The sequence below is a fragment of the Semicossyphus pulcher genome, unplaced genomic scaffold, assembly GCF_022749685.1.
Source record: "Semicossyphus pulcher isolate SPU_LCO1_2020_fin unplaced genomic scaffold, fSemPul1.0.p SCAF_2, whole genome shotgun sequence".
Taxonomy (NCBI): Eukaryota; Metazoa; Chordata; class Actinopteri; order Labriformes; family Labridae; genus Semicossyphus; species Semicossyphus pulcher.
Window position 1 is genome coordinate 35,419,932 of NW_027211693.1, and position 18,102 is coordinate 35,438,033.

An 18,102-nucleotide genomic window follows, 5' to 3' on the forward strand; every position below is an offset into this window, starting at 1 on the left:
GTTTTTCTTACAAAATGTGTTGAGTTATTGGTGAAATGAATGAAAAGCAGGAAATGTATTTCTTAATAAGGAAACATTGTGTAAGATAACTTACACAGGTGGAATGTTATGGCACTGTGGCAGAAGCACAATGAAAAAAGGGCTCAAATCTGTGATGTGGCAGCTAAATAATTGTTCTTCACATTGCCCTGTTCTATAACTGCTTATTCTGTTTAGGGCTGGAACCTTTTCATTTATGCAAAAGGAAAAAGTGTACTAGAGTTCTCTTCGGTTCACTTCCTCAACATCATCATCTCCTGAGCACATCGATCTATAGAGTACTCTTGTACAACAAAGCAGCAATGTAATAAGTCCTATCTTGTGTTTATATTTGGTTGATGCTGAATTAAATCTCTTCACTACTTGCTGCAGGTGTATTAATGACGTGAGCAGTCAGACAGCCATCCAGTCATGCTGCTGTGGTGGTTTGCCAACATCTTCTGCAGGTTGGCTGCAGGGTGGTTTCCCCTGCTCTTCTCATCACTGCTGTGGCAAACGGTAAATCTTAAATGCACAAGGTCTTGACTTTTATACAACTTTAAGTCACTAAAGCTGGAATGATAACAGTGACGTGTAAAATGACCAGATTTGCAAAATAGAGCCAGCCTTATCTGTGAAGACAGTGTTAGTGTTTATAAGCTGTGGGTGTTCAATTTTATGGAAAGCAAAAACTTTTCAGTATATATAGTATAAAAAGTACAGTATAGCCTCTTCTCTTGGCTTTGTTATACCTCTTTTTTTAAATGAGGGGAGATGAAATGCATTACCCCATTTATCTCTACTGCCCTCTCCCACTACCTTTTTTTATTTCCAGTGTTCTTGTGATTGCTTTGTGTTTTTTTCTACCCTTTCCTCACATTCTATCTTAACTTTCTTCCTTAATAACTCCACTTAATTTGTGTTTGTAGATCTCCCCTATACATGCTATCCCATCCTGCCCACGGAGCTGCAGTTGTCCAGGAGTTAAAGAGGTCCATTGTACTTTCAGACACCTCACCAATATACCAAAAACATTTCCAAAAGACACTGAGAGGCTCAACCTAGGGTAAGTACTGTATGTCACTATGCCTTAACACACACTGGGACATTTGTTATAAATGCATGCCCATGGGGAAGAAAAAAAACACTCTACAGGAAATAAGTGTGGAATGTGGTGAAGCTGTTTTGCCTGAGAAATGGTTTCTTTGGCAGGCAAATGGTAAACACTGCTATAAATGACGCTGATGTTAATGCTTTCTTGTTTTTGTGAGACCATTTATTTTTACTTTTTTATGCCATGGCCAGAGAACTGGCTTGCCATAGGAGGTGGGATAAAACTCAATACTGCATTTAATTTAACATCTGCTTTAAGCCAAGAAGATGAGGGCCAGCATGTCGAACTGAACTTACTCTCGAGGGGATAAATCTCCTAATCACTTCCATGTGGGTATTTGCATTGTGACTCAGGCTTTCACCGCCCCTTGAGCACTGCAGAGAAAAAGCCTATAGCAACTGCATTATATCTATAATTGCCTCATTTAATAATAAGCTACCAACAATGCATTTTACAGGGCAAATTACTTGGCAAACATCAGCTAGACCTATACTTTCCGTTGGCATGTAGGGATATTTTGTGGGAACAGCTATCACTGCTTTTCAGGTGCCTAACATTTGGGTTTATGTTTAAATGTGACAGACCATTTCAGTAGGAAAGGGTACAGTACAATGTGGTGCCAAGCTCAGTCCACAAGATTGTGTCTCCATATGAGCCCCTGTACTGTGGGAACAGTACTATGGGAGCTATAAGTGCATTCCAAATAATCTTGGTCTTAAACCAAAACAAAAGCACATGCTGTTTTATATAGCCAGCACTGGACTACAGGGACTAGGTTAGAAAGACTTTGGCAAAAAATCAACTGTTACATTTATATGAAATTACACCTCCCCCTTCAGGTCAATTTGAGACAAAGTGCATTAGTCCTACGAATACAGAGCATTCTGGCCTGTGTGTATGGATCTGTCTTTAACAATTGTTAAGATATATTGCAAAGCACACATACACAGCATACATTGACACATAGAATATATTTTATCATTGTAGATGCATATCATAACAAAGTTGCAAAAATCTATGGTTTGATGTTGTGCAATGTATTTTTTTCCCTGATTTCTAACTGTTGTTTCTTTGTGTGGGCAGTGTCGGTTCTATTGGTCCACAAGGTTACTTTAGCAGAGCCGACCACAATTAATATCAATATTTCACTTTAAAGAGCTTCTTTGATTTAGCTCCTTAGCAAAGTCCCATCTCCACTGCTTAATCTTGTCTTACTAGTTTGCTAACATTAGCGAGTCAGGCAGGCAAAGCTAGCTAATGTTGACTCACTAATAAGTTAATTAGTTTAGTATTTGCATAAGTTTCTATAAACTCAATGGGCCAAGCAAGGTAATTCAAAAGATTTTTTTTTTCTACTTAATCTTCACAGTAAATCTAAATCTAAATGTTTCTCACACACCACAGTGTGGATGAACACTTGTGATTGTTGACCAAAGTGTACTGTTGGAAGCAATCAGAGAAGGATCCACTCAAGTAATTTAAAGGGCGGTCCAAAAATGTGTGATTTTTTTTTTTTTTTTGTCAATTGTCACAAAATGTGAAATGACCATAAGCTTGTAAACCTCATGGTATGGCATGCACTTTGCATTGCTATCATTTCTGTTGTACCCACATGTCATTTTAACACATGACATGCCACCACCATGTAACAGTGTTAACTTTGGTTATGATTGTTAAGAAATTATGGTCATAACTCATTTCTTTCAGATCAGGTTGGACATAACATATCCAATGTTAATAAACAAACAGATGTAATTTAAGTAAGTTTCTTTCTTTTCTTTTTAGTAAAATGTTGCCCAAATATCACAGATCATGGTTGGATTCATTCAATGTCAGGCAGGAGACTTCCAGCAAAAACAATCCATGCATAAAACAATTGTAATCACCTGATTGCAGGTAGTGTCATATTGCAAATAAAGTGCCCAGAATAGCTTGACATGCAACTGCAAAAAAAATTTAAAAAGTGATCAGCTTTAGTGTGACTTGAAATATAAAAGGAATGCATAAGCTTTCGTTGAGGTGGAAGAGCAAAGCACAGGGTTTGAAGTTCACTTCCCAATGAGGAAACCTACACTAAACTACACTACACTAAACATATGTGCATCATTGTATTGAAAAGCACTAGATGATATATTGTGAGCTGGCTGTTTTATTGATGGTAGTGGAAAAAATACAGGATCTCCCATATGTGTCCAATTGGGTAGGGATCACTGAACTAGGGGAATGTTTTCGTTTTACAGGAACTCACAACGGGATAGAAGTATCTGCAAGACAATATGGTGCTTATTCCTGTTGTTGGAAGGCCTGACTAAGTGAAACAGTCTGTCAAATGCTGACAGTCCCTGCCAATAGACAACATGCTCGGTTGTGTTAGATAGCCGAATAACTTTGGCCCAGGCATTTACTGTTCTATAGTGTTCTTAGCAAAGAGTTCTACTTTTTGACAGTTGTCTTTTCTAATGTGCTAAAATCTGAAGACAGGTTGTAGCAAAAGTTTTTTAAATAGTTCTTAGAATTTTTGATTGCTTCGTTATCCAGGGCCCTAGGCACACAGATCTAGCTACTTAAATTTGTTATGTTGGTGCTGTTGACAACAGGACTAAACTAGTATAAACAGCCCTTCTCTATACTAAATTTCCAATTTTAGCTGGGCTAATGCATACTGCAGTAAATGGACAGACGGACGGATGGACTCTTTCATTTCAGTAACTGGTCCTGTTTATTTTGATTCTGATTCTGATTCTTTCTTTAATGACCACACAGCCAGGCTGGTGGAATTTGTTTCCAGTACAGCTTGGTACAGGTTCCAACATTAAGCATTAAACATATAACATAGATATACATACAGACAAACACATTTCATGCATAAGGCCATGCTTTATCTTCAGCGTTCAGAGTTTAGAATGTTTATTGCAATGTGAATGGAACTGTTTTTGAAGCGGGTTGTTTTGGAGGCAATTGTCCTGTAGCGCCTCCCAGAGGGCAGTAGCTGGAAGACATAGTGTGCAGGGTGAGTGGGATCAGAGATGATCTTGCGGGCTCTGCGCAGTGTCCGTTTGCGGTGGAGTGTTTCAAGGGATGGTAGGGGTGAGCCAGTAATTTTGGATGCTCTGTTAATGATGCGCTGTAATTTCTTCCGGGAGAGAGTGTCGAGACTGCCGAACCAGACTGTAATGGATGACGTGAGGATGAAGTGAGGATGCTTTCGACGATGGCTGTGTAGAAGCGGAGCAGGAGATGAAACCTTACTCTGAACTTCTTGAGCTGTCGGAGATGGAAAAGTCTTTGCTGGGCTTTTTTATAGATGTGGTCTGTGTTTATTTTCCATTTGAGGTTGTTGCTGATGTGGGTTCCAAGGAATTTCAGCAATTTCAGTGATGGAGATGGATTCACCTTTAATGAACACAGGAGTTTTGTGGGATGGCTGGCATCTTAGGTCGACGATGAGTTCTTTTGTTTTTGATGTGTTGAGTAAGAGGTCATGGTCTGTGCACCAGGTCACTGCTTGGTTGATCTGTGCACGGTATTCAGTTTCTTGGTTGTTGGTGATGAGTCCTATGATGGTCGAATCGTTCGCGTACTTGTACAGGTTGACAGAGCTGTGGTGAGATGTGAGCTGGTTTGCGTAAAGGGAGAATAGCCAGGATGAGAGAACACAGCCTTGGGGTGTGCCTGTACTGAGGAACAGAGGGGAGGATGTGTTGTTGTTGATCTTCACCTTCTGCTGCCTGTTCCAGAGAAAGCTGTGAATCCAGTGACAGATGCATGGGTCAATGTTCATGTCCAGTAATTTATTGTTGATTGTTTATTGTTTGGCCGGGTTTATTGTGTTGAATGCAGAACTGAAATCTATGAACAGGATGCGGGCATATGTGTTTGCGGACTCCAGGTGGTTCAGTATGTGATAAATTGCTAAGTTGACGGTGTCCTCAACTGACCTGTTGGCTCTGTATGCAAATTGGTATGGGTCCATGAGGGGGGTGGTGACAGTTTTCAGATGCTTGAGTATGATGCGCTCAAATGATTTTGATTTTCTCTCTGTTACAGTTATAACAGCCTGACAGAAGTGGAGGGGTTGGAATTCAGTTCACTACGGCAACTGGAAATGCTCATGTTGCATGGCAATGATATTAGCACTGTCCATCCTGGGGCATTTTACAGCCTGAGATCTTTACAGGTACAGTTTGCATGTGTCTGTGTCTGTTCGTATGTGTCTGTATGTGTCTGTCTGTATGTGTCTGTCTGTTTGTGTCTGTTTGTATGTGTCTGTCTGTTTGTGTCTGTTCTTATGTGTCTGTATGTGTCTGTTTATATGTGTTTGTATGTGTCTGTTTGTGTCTGTTTGTATGTGTCTGTCTGTATGTGTCTGTTCGTATGTGTCTGTTTGTGTCTGTTTGTGTCTGTTTGTATGTGTCTGTCTGTATGTGTCTGTTTGTATGTGTCTGTCTGTATGTGTCTGTCTGTATGTGTCTGTCTGTATGTGTCTGTTTGTATGTGTCTGTATGTGTCTGTTTGTGTCTGTTTATGTGTCTGTTTGTATGTGTCTGTCTGTATGTGTCTGTCTGTATGTGTCTGTTCGTATGTGTCTGTTTGTGTCTGTTTGTGTCTGTTTGTATGTGTCTGTCTGTATGTGTCTGTTTGTATGTGTCTGTCTGTATGTGTCTGTTTGTATGTGTCTGTCTGTATATGTCTGTCTGTATGTGTCTGTCTGTATGTGTCTGTCTGTATGTGTCTGTTTGTATGTGTCTGTTTGTATGTGTCTGTATGTGTCTGTTTGTGTCTGTTTATATGTGTCTGTTTGTATGTGTCTGTATGTGTCTGTATGTGTCTGTTTGTATGTGTCTGTTTGTGTCTGTTTGTGTCTGTTTGTGTCTGTTTGTATGTTTCTGTATGTGTCTGTCTGTATGTGTCTGTCTGTATGTGTCTGTTCGTATGTGTCTGTTTGTGTCTGTTTGTGTCTGTTTGTATGTGTCTGTCTGTATGTGTCTGTTTGTATGTGTCTGTCTGTATGTGTCTGTTTGTATGTGTCTGTCTGTATGTGTCTGTCTGTATGTGTCTGTCTGTATGTGTCTGTTTGTATGTGTCTGTATGTGTCTGTTTGTGTCTGTTTATATGTGTCTGTTTGTATGTGTCTGTATGTGTCTGTATGTGTCTGTTTGTATGTGTCTGTTTGTGTCTGTTTGTGTCTGTTTGTATGTTTCTGTATGTGTCTGTCTGTATGTGTCTGTATGTGTCTGTCTGTTCGTATGTGTCTGTATGTTTCTGTCTGTATGTGTCTGTCTGTTCGTATGTGTCTGTATGTGTCTGTCTGTATGTGTCTGTCTGTATGTGTCTGTCTGTTCGTATGTGTCTGTATGTGTCTGTCTGTATGTGTCTGTCTGTTCGTATGTGTCTGTATGTGTCTGTATGTGTCTGTCTGTTCGTATGTGTCTGTATGTGTCTGTTTGTATGTGTCTGTGTTACGACCCGGCTCAGTAGGGAAAGGAGTAACATAAAAACCAAGATGTGAAAAGGTTAACAGGTGTTTTAATTTGTAAGAGGATATTTACATAACAAAAAAGTCAAGTTTTAACAAACCAAAATACACCCCAGGGAGGACTCTATATAAAAAAGAAAGCAAAAGCCAAAGAGATACTCAAAACAAAACTACTACAACAAAGGCAAAACTTCGGTACAATATCTTGATCACAAATCACTCCTGAACTTAATAATCGAAACATAAGACTTTAACAAAAGGTACGCCAGAGGCTGAAAAAGACTGGGCATGTATCACAACATGAACGAAGCTGCCGAGCACAGACAGAGTGGCGATCTGGTCACATCAAATCCCAGCGCCCCGACTGGGGGGACTAGCTGTCCTTTTGAAGATGTCCGCTGTGATTGAGGCCTCTGATTGGCTGGTCCGGCCGCCAATCGCTCCAACCAGGAAGCTCCAACCTGGCAGTCAAAGAGGAGGAGAGCAAGAACACACACAAAACAACACAATAACAGCAGCAGCCGCAACACCCCTCCCTTTAAAACAACAACTATTGGTTGCTGACAACCTTAACATACCACAAAGAAAAAAAACTCAAAGCCTGGACAGGGCATCTGCTAACACATTGTCACTCCCCTTTTTATGTCGGATTACCAGATTGAAGTCCTGCATGATCAGCGCCCACCGCATCAACCTCTGGTTGTGGTTATACATACGGGACAGGAAGGTGAGCAAGAGCCTCCTTCTCTATGGTAGAATATTTGATCTGATGTGTATTAAACTTACGTGAGAAGTAGCACACCGGGTGATCAACCCCACCAGCATCCTCCTGCAGCAGGACAGCCCTGGCTCCAACGGCACTCGCATCGACCTCGAGTTTAAAAGGCCGAGAAAGATTGGGAGCAGTGAGCACGGGGGCGTGGGTAAGGAGAGCCTTGACACTGTTAAAAGCATGTTGGCACTCTGGGGTCCAGACAAAATCAACTTTGGGACTAAGCAGATTGGTCAGAGGCTCTACCACAGATGAAAAGTTTCGACAAAAGCCGCGGTAATAACCTGCCATGCCCAGAAAGCTTCGAAGCAATTTTCTAGTGGTAGGAACCGAAAACTCGGAGTGTAGCCTCAGCAAGGCGGGTGAACACTTTTTCCAAAACCTGCATCTGTTCCTTCCATGTGGTGGTGAACACAATGAGATCATCTAAATAGGCATTACAGTTTGTTAGGCCGCTCAGAACTGTATTAACTAACCTCTAAAAAGTGGCAGGAGCATTACACATGCCGAACGCCATTACAGTGAACTGCATAAACTGATCGGGAGTAACGAAGGCAGAGATATTGGAGGCACGCTCAGTCAAAGGTACCTGCCAGTAACCTTTAAGCAAGTCTAACTTGGTGACGAACTTGGCAGTACCTAAATTATCCACACAGTCCTCCATCCGAGGGAGAGGATAGGAATCAGGAACAGTTACTGCATTCACCCTTCGGAAATCCGTGACAAACCGCAGGGACCCATCAGACTTGGTCTCTAGAAGACACAGAGAACTCCAGGAACTAGAGCTGGGAATGGCTAAGCCATGCTGGAGGAGATACTCGGTCTCTTTCTTCATTAACTCGCGCTTGGCTAGATTGACGCGGTAAGGGTGCTGTTTTATGGGCCGAGCGTCTTTAAGATCAATATCATGTTGAATCACCGTAGTTTGAGAGGGGATATCATTAAACAAACAGCGGAAACGCGTTATTAAGTCGCTGACGTTTACAGACAAATACATTTTGTGAACATACAAAAGGTAGAATTGTCGTCATGGTCACTGAAAACTCAGAGCGTGACAGCCCTTATAATACTGTGCTGCAGTTCCAGCTCTCTGCAGACAGTAATATTTATCACTCTAACTGAGCGGCTCTGTTGGCGCTGGCATTTGTGAATTAGGTGCTTTTTGCCTCAAGGCACATTTACATATAAAGGGGCCAAATTTGCTCTGAATGTCTGCATAATGACTCATTTAAATATGTGCGTACGGCACCAGAGCACAGAGATGCTGTTTGCTCTGCAGCACACTTTGGGGTGCATTTAACCCTCTGCATGTGCTTGGAGAACGAGGCGGAGTCTTTTTGTGTCATTTGCACAGGTTTTGCAGACGCAAAAGCCACGCAATCCTTTAGTGAATCCCCCCCTTAATGTAAACAGGTGTTAGACAGGAAGAAAACGGTTGCTACCTAGTTCATCTGTACAAGAAGTAAAAGGCTCCCTTGTGTGTCTGAAAGACTAGTCAAAGGGAGGCACAAAGCGGAAGCTAAGGAGAGTAATTGATGTAATTTATGTTAAGTTTCTGGATCTTGTACTTTGTTTCTAAATCATTGCTCGAGAAATTTCTTGCAAACATAACCATTTGTGAGAGTTTACTGCTGTGTTACATGACAAAACAATGTTAGTTCTTTCATATCATGGGCTAATTTGAAAACAATAACTACTGGAGCTTGTGGAGAGGTATCAAAACAATGACGGGCTACATGAGCAGCACCACACAGATCAGCCCAGAAACATCCCTTGTGACATCCTGAACCAGTTCTTTGCACACTTTGACATGCACAGCCGCAGAGAGGGTCTAACTGTCCCTATCTGACTTAAATCTTCATTCATCATATCTATTCCCAAAAAGTCAGGTGTTACCTGTCTTAATGACTATTGCCCAGTTGTTCTAAACCCACCCATCATGAAATGCTTTGAGATGATTATACAATCACATATCAAGGGCATCATCCCCACTGACCTGGACAGCCACCAGTGTGCCTACCAGGGCAACAGAACAACAGTCTGCAGTCTCAATGGCACTTCACATAGCCCAGCCCCTGTTATTGTTTTATCTTTTTATCTCTTTTACCCTTTTTAATTTTACATTACTTTTATATTCTTATTCAGTCCGTGTGACACTGTTGGTCGGAGAGAGGCAACTATCCTAATTGTGTTGTATAACAACAAAAAGTGTCTTGAGGTTGTTTAAACTGTCAGAATCACTGAGAAAAGGCTGCCTTCTCTACAGCTCTGGAAATATATTAGCCACTAAGTTACTCTTTGCTGATGTTTCCTGTTGCACATCAACTATATGTTTTATTTCAGATAGAACGTAAAATATAGCTAAGACAAGCTGAGTCTATTCTACTTGGCAAGCATGAAATAGCAAGGAGACAAAATAGCAAGCAAGCTAAGTATAGTTACCTTTCACAGACACAAATTACTTCAGTCAAAAAGGCAAATACAATCAAAACTAAAAATACAATAAAACACCATATAGAATATGAACAACACAGAAAATAAAACAAGGGGAACAGACATAGAACACGAGATAAAACTAACTCACATGCTACCTAAACGCTTGTCTGAATACATGGGTTTTTAGCTGCTTTTTAAAAGAGTCTACAGAGACCCTTGGCTTATTGGGAGACTATTCCAAAGTTTAAGAGCTATTGTCCAGAAAACACAATCTCCTGTTGTTTTAAAACATGATCTATGTACATTTAATAGACCCTGGGTTGAGGACCTAAGCTCTCACCTCATAATACGGGCTGCACAAGGTCCACAATATATTCTGGGGTCATGTAGAGTTCTGTAGGTGAGCACCAAAATGTTTACATGTATTCTAAAACATGATGAGATTAAGGCATGTATAAAATTCTCTACTTAATTTCCTGTCCCAAGACGGATCCCTTGGGAACATCACATGATAGAAGAGCAGTCTCTGACACAATCCCCTAAAAAGTCCATTAAAATGGTCAATAAAACTTATATTGTGTGCTCTGCTGGCGGACTGGAGCCAGGTGTGGAGGACGAGCATTCTGCTGAAATGTCCTGTCCACTACTAGCTGAACAAAACAACCTGCTTAACCAGAGCTAGAAAACTGCTGAATATGTACTCTTAATACGCATTAGTGTACAACAACTTTCTTTATGATACTAATTCATTTTTTCCAGATCTTGAAGTTGAGTTACAACAAGATAACATCGGTAAACCCGGGTCTGTTTGAGGGTCTTGTTGGTTTGATCCGTCTCCATCTGGACCATAACCTCATTGAATTTATAGAGCCTTACTCCTTCTCTGGCCTGACCTCCCTAAAACTCCTGCAACTAGAGGGAAACCTTCTCCAGGACATCCACCCTCATACCTTCATAACGGTGTCACTGCTAGCAACGTTTTGGACCTCTGGACTCAAGTAAGATGTTACATTTATTGGAAAAGAAGTGAATGTTATTTTTACACAAATTGAAATATCCATTTTAAAATCACTTAAGTCAAAGAATTTGTACCCATAAAGCTTGTATTTATTTATTTATGTTTAATGGTAAGTATATACATATACATATACACACACACACACACACACACACACACATATATACACTACCAGTCAAAAGTTTGGACACACTTTCCCATTCACTTGTATGAGAAAATTAAAAAAAACAACTTTTGACTGGTAGTGTATATATATATGTATATATATATATTTAGTTAGTTCAAGCTCTTCTATGATGAGTTTTTCCCCGGTTATGAAACAGACTGAAATTAATTTGGAGTAGTACTCTTATATGACTACAAAAGCAAACATTGTTTTTTTCTATATAGTTATTTATTAACTATTATTAATCCGCAGGGACACTTGCTGAAGATGCTAGGTTTGACAAGACAAACATTTCACTAGAAAAGACAATGGACATAAGACGACGACAAACTGACACTGAGACAAGGGAGCACAGAGACTAAATAAACTTTGGAGGTGATGCTATTTAGAGAAAGGTGAGACAATCAAGGGGCAGGTGAAAACAATAAGGGCAGGGCACATCATCAAACAAGCAGGAAAACATGCAAAGGCAGGAAGTGAATTATCACAAGAGAGAAGCTCAAGAGGCTCTTCTCATTTCTCAGTTTGTACCTCCTTGCACCGTATGCATATAGCACTTTTCTAGTCTTTGCGACCACTCAAAGCTGCTTTTACACTACATGTCACATTCACCCATTCACACACACATTCATACACTGATTGCAGAGGCTGCTACATTCATACTCGTTGGCAATGCCACCTGGAGCAATTTGGGGTTCAGTGTCATGCACAAGGACACTTCGAAAGATTGAAAGACGACCAACTCTACCACTGAGCCACAGCCGCCCCAACATGAGACATCTCTGCTTCAGAGCCGTCATTTAAAAGTGACATCAATTAAATATGATGTGTGGCACAGGTGCATCATCTGTCTGTTTTGTTACAGCCTACTGCTGTTTTTTTAACGATTTCTGTCAGCAGAACAGTGTTTATGACAAGTTACTTCACTTTTAATTCAATTCACAACGTGGCATAATGTGACACGAATGTACAAATGTCATACATGTTTATTTTTTTATTTAACTCGCACACTCACACACGCAACTAAGAGGTTAATTTATTATAATCCTCAAACATAACTACCTGTGTCACCATCAATCATGGCCACAGATATTAACTATCCAGTGTCTGTTTTATGCACGCACGTGAGCATACAGCCGTGTGATCCAGCAGCAACAATAAGTAAATAAACATTTACAGCCGACCTTTCTCTGATGGTCAGCACACAGAACTTTAATAAACACGAGATCCTGTCCGGACCTGATGGCGTGTCTGCAGATTTAAATTGTTAATGAGTTACCTGCTGTGCCTCACGCGTAAATGTTTTGTTTCTGCTCAAAAACAGTCAGTACAGGCTATGGAAACATAAAATAAAAAGTCCAGATCTACAACAGTCCTTATTATGTAGGAGACCGTTTGTCTTCTGGTTTTGATGAAGAAAGAGAAAGATATCGACATGCTGTTGGTCGTGTGCGCACTCTGTTATTTGTGACGCGCCACGAAGAATACCTGCTCAGACGGAACAGATGTGCCAGGAGCAGAAATATGCAACAAAGCTTTGTTTTTGTTTTGTTTTTTTAACTGTTTAACTGCTCGTTTATATATGTATATTAAAAAAAGACAAAATTATATATTATAAATTGAGACATCCTTCAAGATTACGCGCTGAAATTGATTTTCGGGTCACAGGCAGGAGGACCGAGGAGACGAGCAGGCACAAAATAGAGAAATGAGAAAGGCCTAAGGAGTCACAGTAAAACAGGAAAAGCCTAAACCATGAAATACAAATGAAATGCAGAACTAAAGTAGACTAAATAATGACAAGAACATGGAATACACTAAACACAAAACTAAACAATACGAATACATGACAACAAGAGACCAAGTAAAACAGGAAATAATATCTGAACCCTGAAATACAAATCAAAAACAAAACTAAACTCGAATAACTCATGACAACTTAAACATGTACAGGAAAGATTCAGCCAAGAGATATGAGTTACTGCTTTGTCCACAAGGGGCGCCAAAATCAACACAAACCCAAAGTTCCTCACAGCAGCTTTAACATGTATTTTTATAGTATATGTTTCCTTACTTTTTACACAATGAATTCAAGAATAGGCTCAATTTCCCTATCTCCCTTCTGACATATAAATGAGAGAAATTTTATAATGCTATTGTCCTAGACATTTACATCTGTCAGACAATCTCATGGAGCAGCTCCCTGCCGCAGCACTGAAAACAGCTCCCAGACTGGAGCTCCTCACTCTACATGGTAATCCGTGGACCTGTGACTGTCAACTCCAGTGGTTGTTAGAATGGAGCAACTCACATGAAGGTAAGAACGCAAATGAATACTGTAGTCTTATGTCCTTAGAATTGGAACCATATGGACTTTGACCTCTTTACTTCTGTTCTTGAACATTTCAGGCAAAGACTTTGTAAAGTATAAAGACTATGTAACGACTAGACTATGTTGGTCGTTGTTGAGAGTTTGTATTGCATGTTAGCAAACAACTGCCTATTTGAGCTGAGATGACCCTCACTATAAAGGTGCCTGCTGTCTGTGTTATAAAAACTCAGTAAGTTCATCAATGCAAGAGATGCCTTTCACTGTGACATTGTTTTCACGTCATTTGACACATTGTTACTATAAATATATCGATTATAGCCACTTTTTAAGAAACTAGCACAATATACTAGTGTTGGGAATTATGGCTCTTCGAAGGGAGCCGGATCTTAACGGCTCATGGAAAGGAACGGAGCCATAAGATCAGGGGTGAGAGAGTGGTTACACTCGCGAACATGCCCGGGAAATTGATAAAAATTGATTGAAGAAAATGTAATATTGTTTACTCTTCATTTCCATTCAGTATTTTGAGTTTTCATAAATCATCCTAAAGAGATTAAATTGTAAATGCTGCATGTGGCTCAGTGGTAGAGTCGGTGGCTTTCAATTGGAAGGTCAAAGGTTCGATCCCCAGCTCCCTCAGGCTACATGTCGAAGTGTCCTTGGACAAGACACTGAACCCCAAATTGCTCCCGGTGGCATAGCCAACGGGTATGAATGTGATATCTGATTGACAGTTGGGCACTTTATGTAGCAGCCTCTGCCATCAGTGTGTGAATGTGTGTGTGTGACTGGGTGAATGTGACATGTAGTGTAAAAGCAGCTTTGAGTGGTCGCAAAGACTAGAAAAGCGCTTTATAAGTAGAGTCCATTTAGCATTTTCCCAAATATCTACTATTCCAGATGTATTTCCTTGCTTTTCCTCACCCCTTTTCTCAACCAATTCCTTATTTTTTTCCCTTAGTGTTTTTTACATACTCCGTAACTTCCCTTTACCCTTTCTCCTCCTTCGTCCTTTCCCTCTTTTTCCTAGAATTGTTAACATTCTTCCTTCTCCTACGTCCTTCTAATTTCACCCTCTCTTTTCCTCCTCTCCCCTTTTTTCCAGGTGTAATTAAGTGCAAGAAGGATCGTGGCTCCAGTGAGACCTGTCCCCTGTGCTCTTCCCCTCAACCCCTAAATGGGACTCTGTTGCTTGGATTGGCTCCAGACAAGCTTACCTGTGTACCGCCAGCTCTTCACTCCTCTCTCAAACAGTGGGACAATCCTAGGTGGGCTGAATCTGAAGCAGAACCTGACCTCCCATACACCCATGACTTTGAGAAGCCTTTAGGCCATCTGACATTTGTTCTCTCCGACACCCATGGAAACAGTGCTCACCTGGCATGTGATGTGCGCCACCCTGGAGACAGCTCACCAATCACTTGGACACTAAATCCACTTTCCCTTGGGGAGTTGTCTGTCAATATATCTCTCATAACTGTCCTTGAATGTGAGATTGATCGGGAGATGTTGCAAAATCTGTGGCAATTGGTTGCATACTACTATGAAAGCCCTGCTATCTTGGAAAGAGGTCAACAGAGAGGAAATGCAAGCGGAGTTACCTATCAATATGCACAAGCAGTAAATGAAAATTCCCCATATTTCACAGATTTGAAAGGGTATTTGGTTGCAGAACCTTTGTGGCTGCTTCAACCAAGAGTTACTTTGAGGCTCAACAGACAGCAGACAACAACCAAGAAACTGGTTATGGATTTCACTACTGTAATTACAAAGCACGTGAACAGTTATAAAGGGAAAGAGGATGACAATGACCTCACCCCGTCCTGGGCTTTCATTCAAAGAAGGACTACAGGGCGGGTTCAGACTGCTCTTGATGGTTCAGAGGTTCAATTGGAGTGCCGTGTTGTCACTTCAGAGCCGGCGGTAAAAATTGAATGGATGCTTCCAGATCAGTCTATTGCCAAAGATGTAACTGACAAAATTGAAATTTCTGAAAGAGGAGAACTTTTGATTTTAAATGCTACATTGTCTGACTCAGGTCTATACCACTGTATGGTGAGAACCAAAGCAGGTGTGGACTTGATGCCTTTAAGGCTCACTATAAAAGAACACTCACTTGGGCCAACTGCTTTCAATGGTCAGAAAATTATAGTTGAAATGGGACACACTTTTTCTCTCCCTTGTGAAGTTACCTCAGTCCAGCCCAGTCAAACTATATGGTATTTGCCCAAAAACCAAATTCTTCTCCCCACACAACGGACTAGAAGGGCAGAAGTGATGGAAAATGGGACTTTGGTGGTAAAGAGGTTGACACAAGAAGATGCTGGGGAATACAGCTGTTTGGCCTCAAATTTGTACGGAGTTGACATGCTGTCACACATGGTGGAAGTCACAGAAAAAAAGACCTCTGATCGATCCAAAGAACAGCAAATCTTGCCAGTTGGTGTGGTGGAAGGAGAGGGTTCAGGGGGAAATTACCAGGAAATTATAAGTCCTTTTGCTACGCAGTTCCCTAAAAATATAGGAACACAGCAAAGAAATCCCAGTCGTTTTTCAAAAACGATAAGAATCAAAGATTCAAAAAGAAAACCCAATAAATCTGCTAAGGAATTAGATCGAAACAACTGGTCAGAGATATTTGCTAAAGCTAAACCAAGTGTTTCTCTACCCACAGAGCAGCCACTACCAGAGCCAAGCACTTTTACTTTACATACAAGTATGTCCAAACCTACTACTACAACTGCCCCTACAATTGCTTCTTACAGTAACAGCTTAGCCCCTACTGCAACCCCTTCTGATATAAGTATAGAGCAAACAAAATTCCCTATCAACACACAAGCCACGAATTATGCCTATACTACAGAGAAGAAAGGGGCTAATGGAAAAGACTTGGAAATGTCAGAAAATCTTCCACAGGTTTTACAACCTCCAACTTCAAGAAATACAGAACCCATCCCACACTATGTTGGCGATATCACAGAAAAACCAGAGGCAGTCACAGACCCTTCTCCTGTTAGAACTCCTCAACCTGTTGATCAGTCAGAAAATAAGCACTCACGAGAGGGTACAAGGAAATACAACCTCATTCCTAATCAGTCAAACAGGAGAAGGCCACCTTATAGACGTAGAAAACCCCCAATGAGAAGGGTCCAATCGCAGGTACACCCCTTCTACCATTCATCAAACAAGGCCCAAACAAACGTCCCGCCGACAAACACAACCACCACCACCACCACCACAACAACAATGACCACAACTACAACTACCACTACTTCTACTACTACACCTGCTTCAACCACAGTGGAAAACTATGACACCTTATGTGCAGAGTGTCAGACAGAGGAAAATGAAGGTGACTACTATGAAGAATATAATTACAAGGAAAGTGATGGTTTGGATGCCAGGGAAGATTTAAACACTAAAACCCCCCATACCGTTACTAAATTTGAAAGAAACCTTACCACATTTCCACCAGAACAAGATTCCCATAAAGGCAGCTCTCCGAGCAAACAGAATTTACCTTATCCAAACTTGATTTTTACTCCAAGCCTAGATAGTACCCCCCATCCAACTGAAAGGGCAGGTGAAGTTGAAGAAGGAGACAGTGAGAAAGATGTTATGACCCTAATGAAAGGGCAAGAAAAACTTAAAATAGACACAGAGTGCAATGAGAAAGACACAGAAAATTCTAGTAAGGAGTGGATTTCACTGAGCAACATTAGCCCAGATAGCATCCAGTTAACAACACAAAATAGATCAATTTCTAACCCTAGAACTTCACAAGAACAAAACACACCAACACAAACAAGAACCACCTCACATTCAACAAGAGTAAGAACAAGAGAAGACACAAAGGTAGAAGACAAAGAGGTTTATAAGCCAGAAGCCAAGATGGAAGTCAACAGTTTCCCAGTAATTGAGCCTGTTCATCCCTGGCTCCATCAGAGCAACCACGGAGGAGGGCAAACTACTACTCCTACGACACATGCAAACCAACAAAGAAATTCACAAAGACATGGTGGAGTAAATTCATTCAGGCATTTCCAGCTTCCCAGTGTCCCCCCGACCTCCCGCTGGCCATCTTACCATCAACATCAACATCAACACTACCCCTTCTACCCTTCCTGGCCAGGTCAAAGATCACCTACTCATTCAAGACAAGGTAAAAAAAAAAAAAGCTGTGGAATGATTATTTCATTATTATAGATTATGCGTAATGATGAATGTAATTGATAAAATAAACAATACAGAATAGGTATATAATATTGAGTTAACTTTCTTATATACTACAAAAAAAAATCATTATCATGTTGGCTTGGTGTGATGGAATGTGTCGGAATGCAGGGGGAAATTAATTTAACAATTGTTCTCTGTTTCAAGGGCCTGAGTCACAATCTGTGCCCATGCACCAACCCTGGCCTCTCCCCCACCCCTGGGCTCATGACCTGGTTGTCACTAACCGACCAGAAATCACTGCTGAAACAATGAAGCCCACACCTGCTGTTCCTAGAACAACAGGAAACTCCAAACTTAAAATCTCTCTTCCTCACCTGTCACATCATCCTCAAAATCATCATGTGGAAGGCAAAACCCAAACCAGAGATCAACTCTTTCTATCAAGGTTGAGGAACAGATACAGACAGGTATGATGAAGAAATTGCTTGAATGGACCTTAAAACACCTAAATAGTAAAATGAGGTACACAAACATTTAGAAAGTGACCCAATAAATTAACTTTGACAGATATTTTGACATGTTATACAAAACAAA

At 40.8% G+C, this 18,102-nt stretch overlaps 1 protein-coding gene across 1 annotated transcript in view; it reads left to right on the top strand.

Moving 5' to 3' along the window:
* The first annotated feature begins 450 nt into the window (after positions 1 to 450).
* Positions 451 to 18,102, top strand: part of LOC138598314 (matrix-remodeling-associated protein 5) — a 28,274-nt gene continuing 10,622 nt past the window's right edge. The window contains exons 1-7 of the mRNA XM_069670077.1: positions 451 to 537; positions 948 to 1,084; positions 5,180 to 5,309; positions 10,576 to 10,814; positions 13,166 to 13,317; positions 14,438 to 17,494; positions 17,713 to 17,975. Coding sequence (XP_069526178.1) covers positions 451 to 537; positions 948 to 1,084; positions 5,180 to 5,309; positions 10,576 to 10,814; positions 13,166 to 13,317; positions 14,438 to 17,494; positions 17,713 to 17,975 — 4,065 coding nt within the window. The remainder of the gene's footprint in view (positions 538 to 947; positions 1,085 to 5,179; positions 5,310 to 10,575; positions 10,815 to 13,165; positions 13,318 to 14,437; positions 17,495 to 17,712; positions 17,976 to 18,102) is intronic.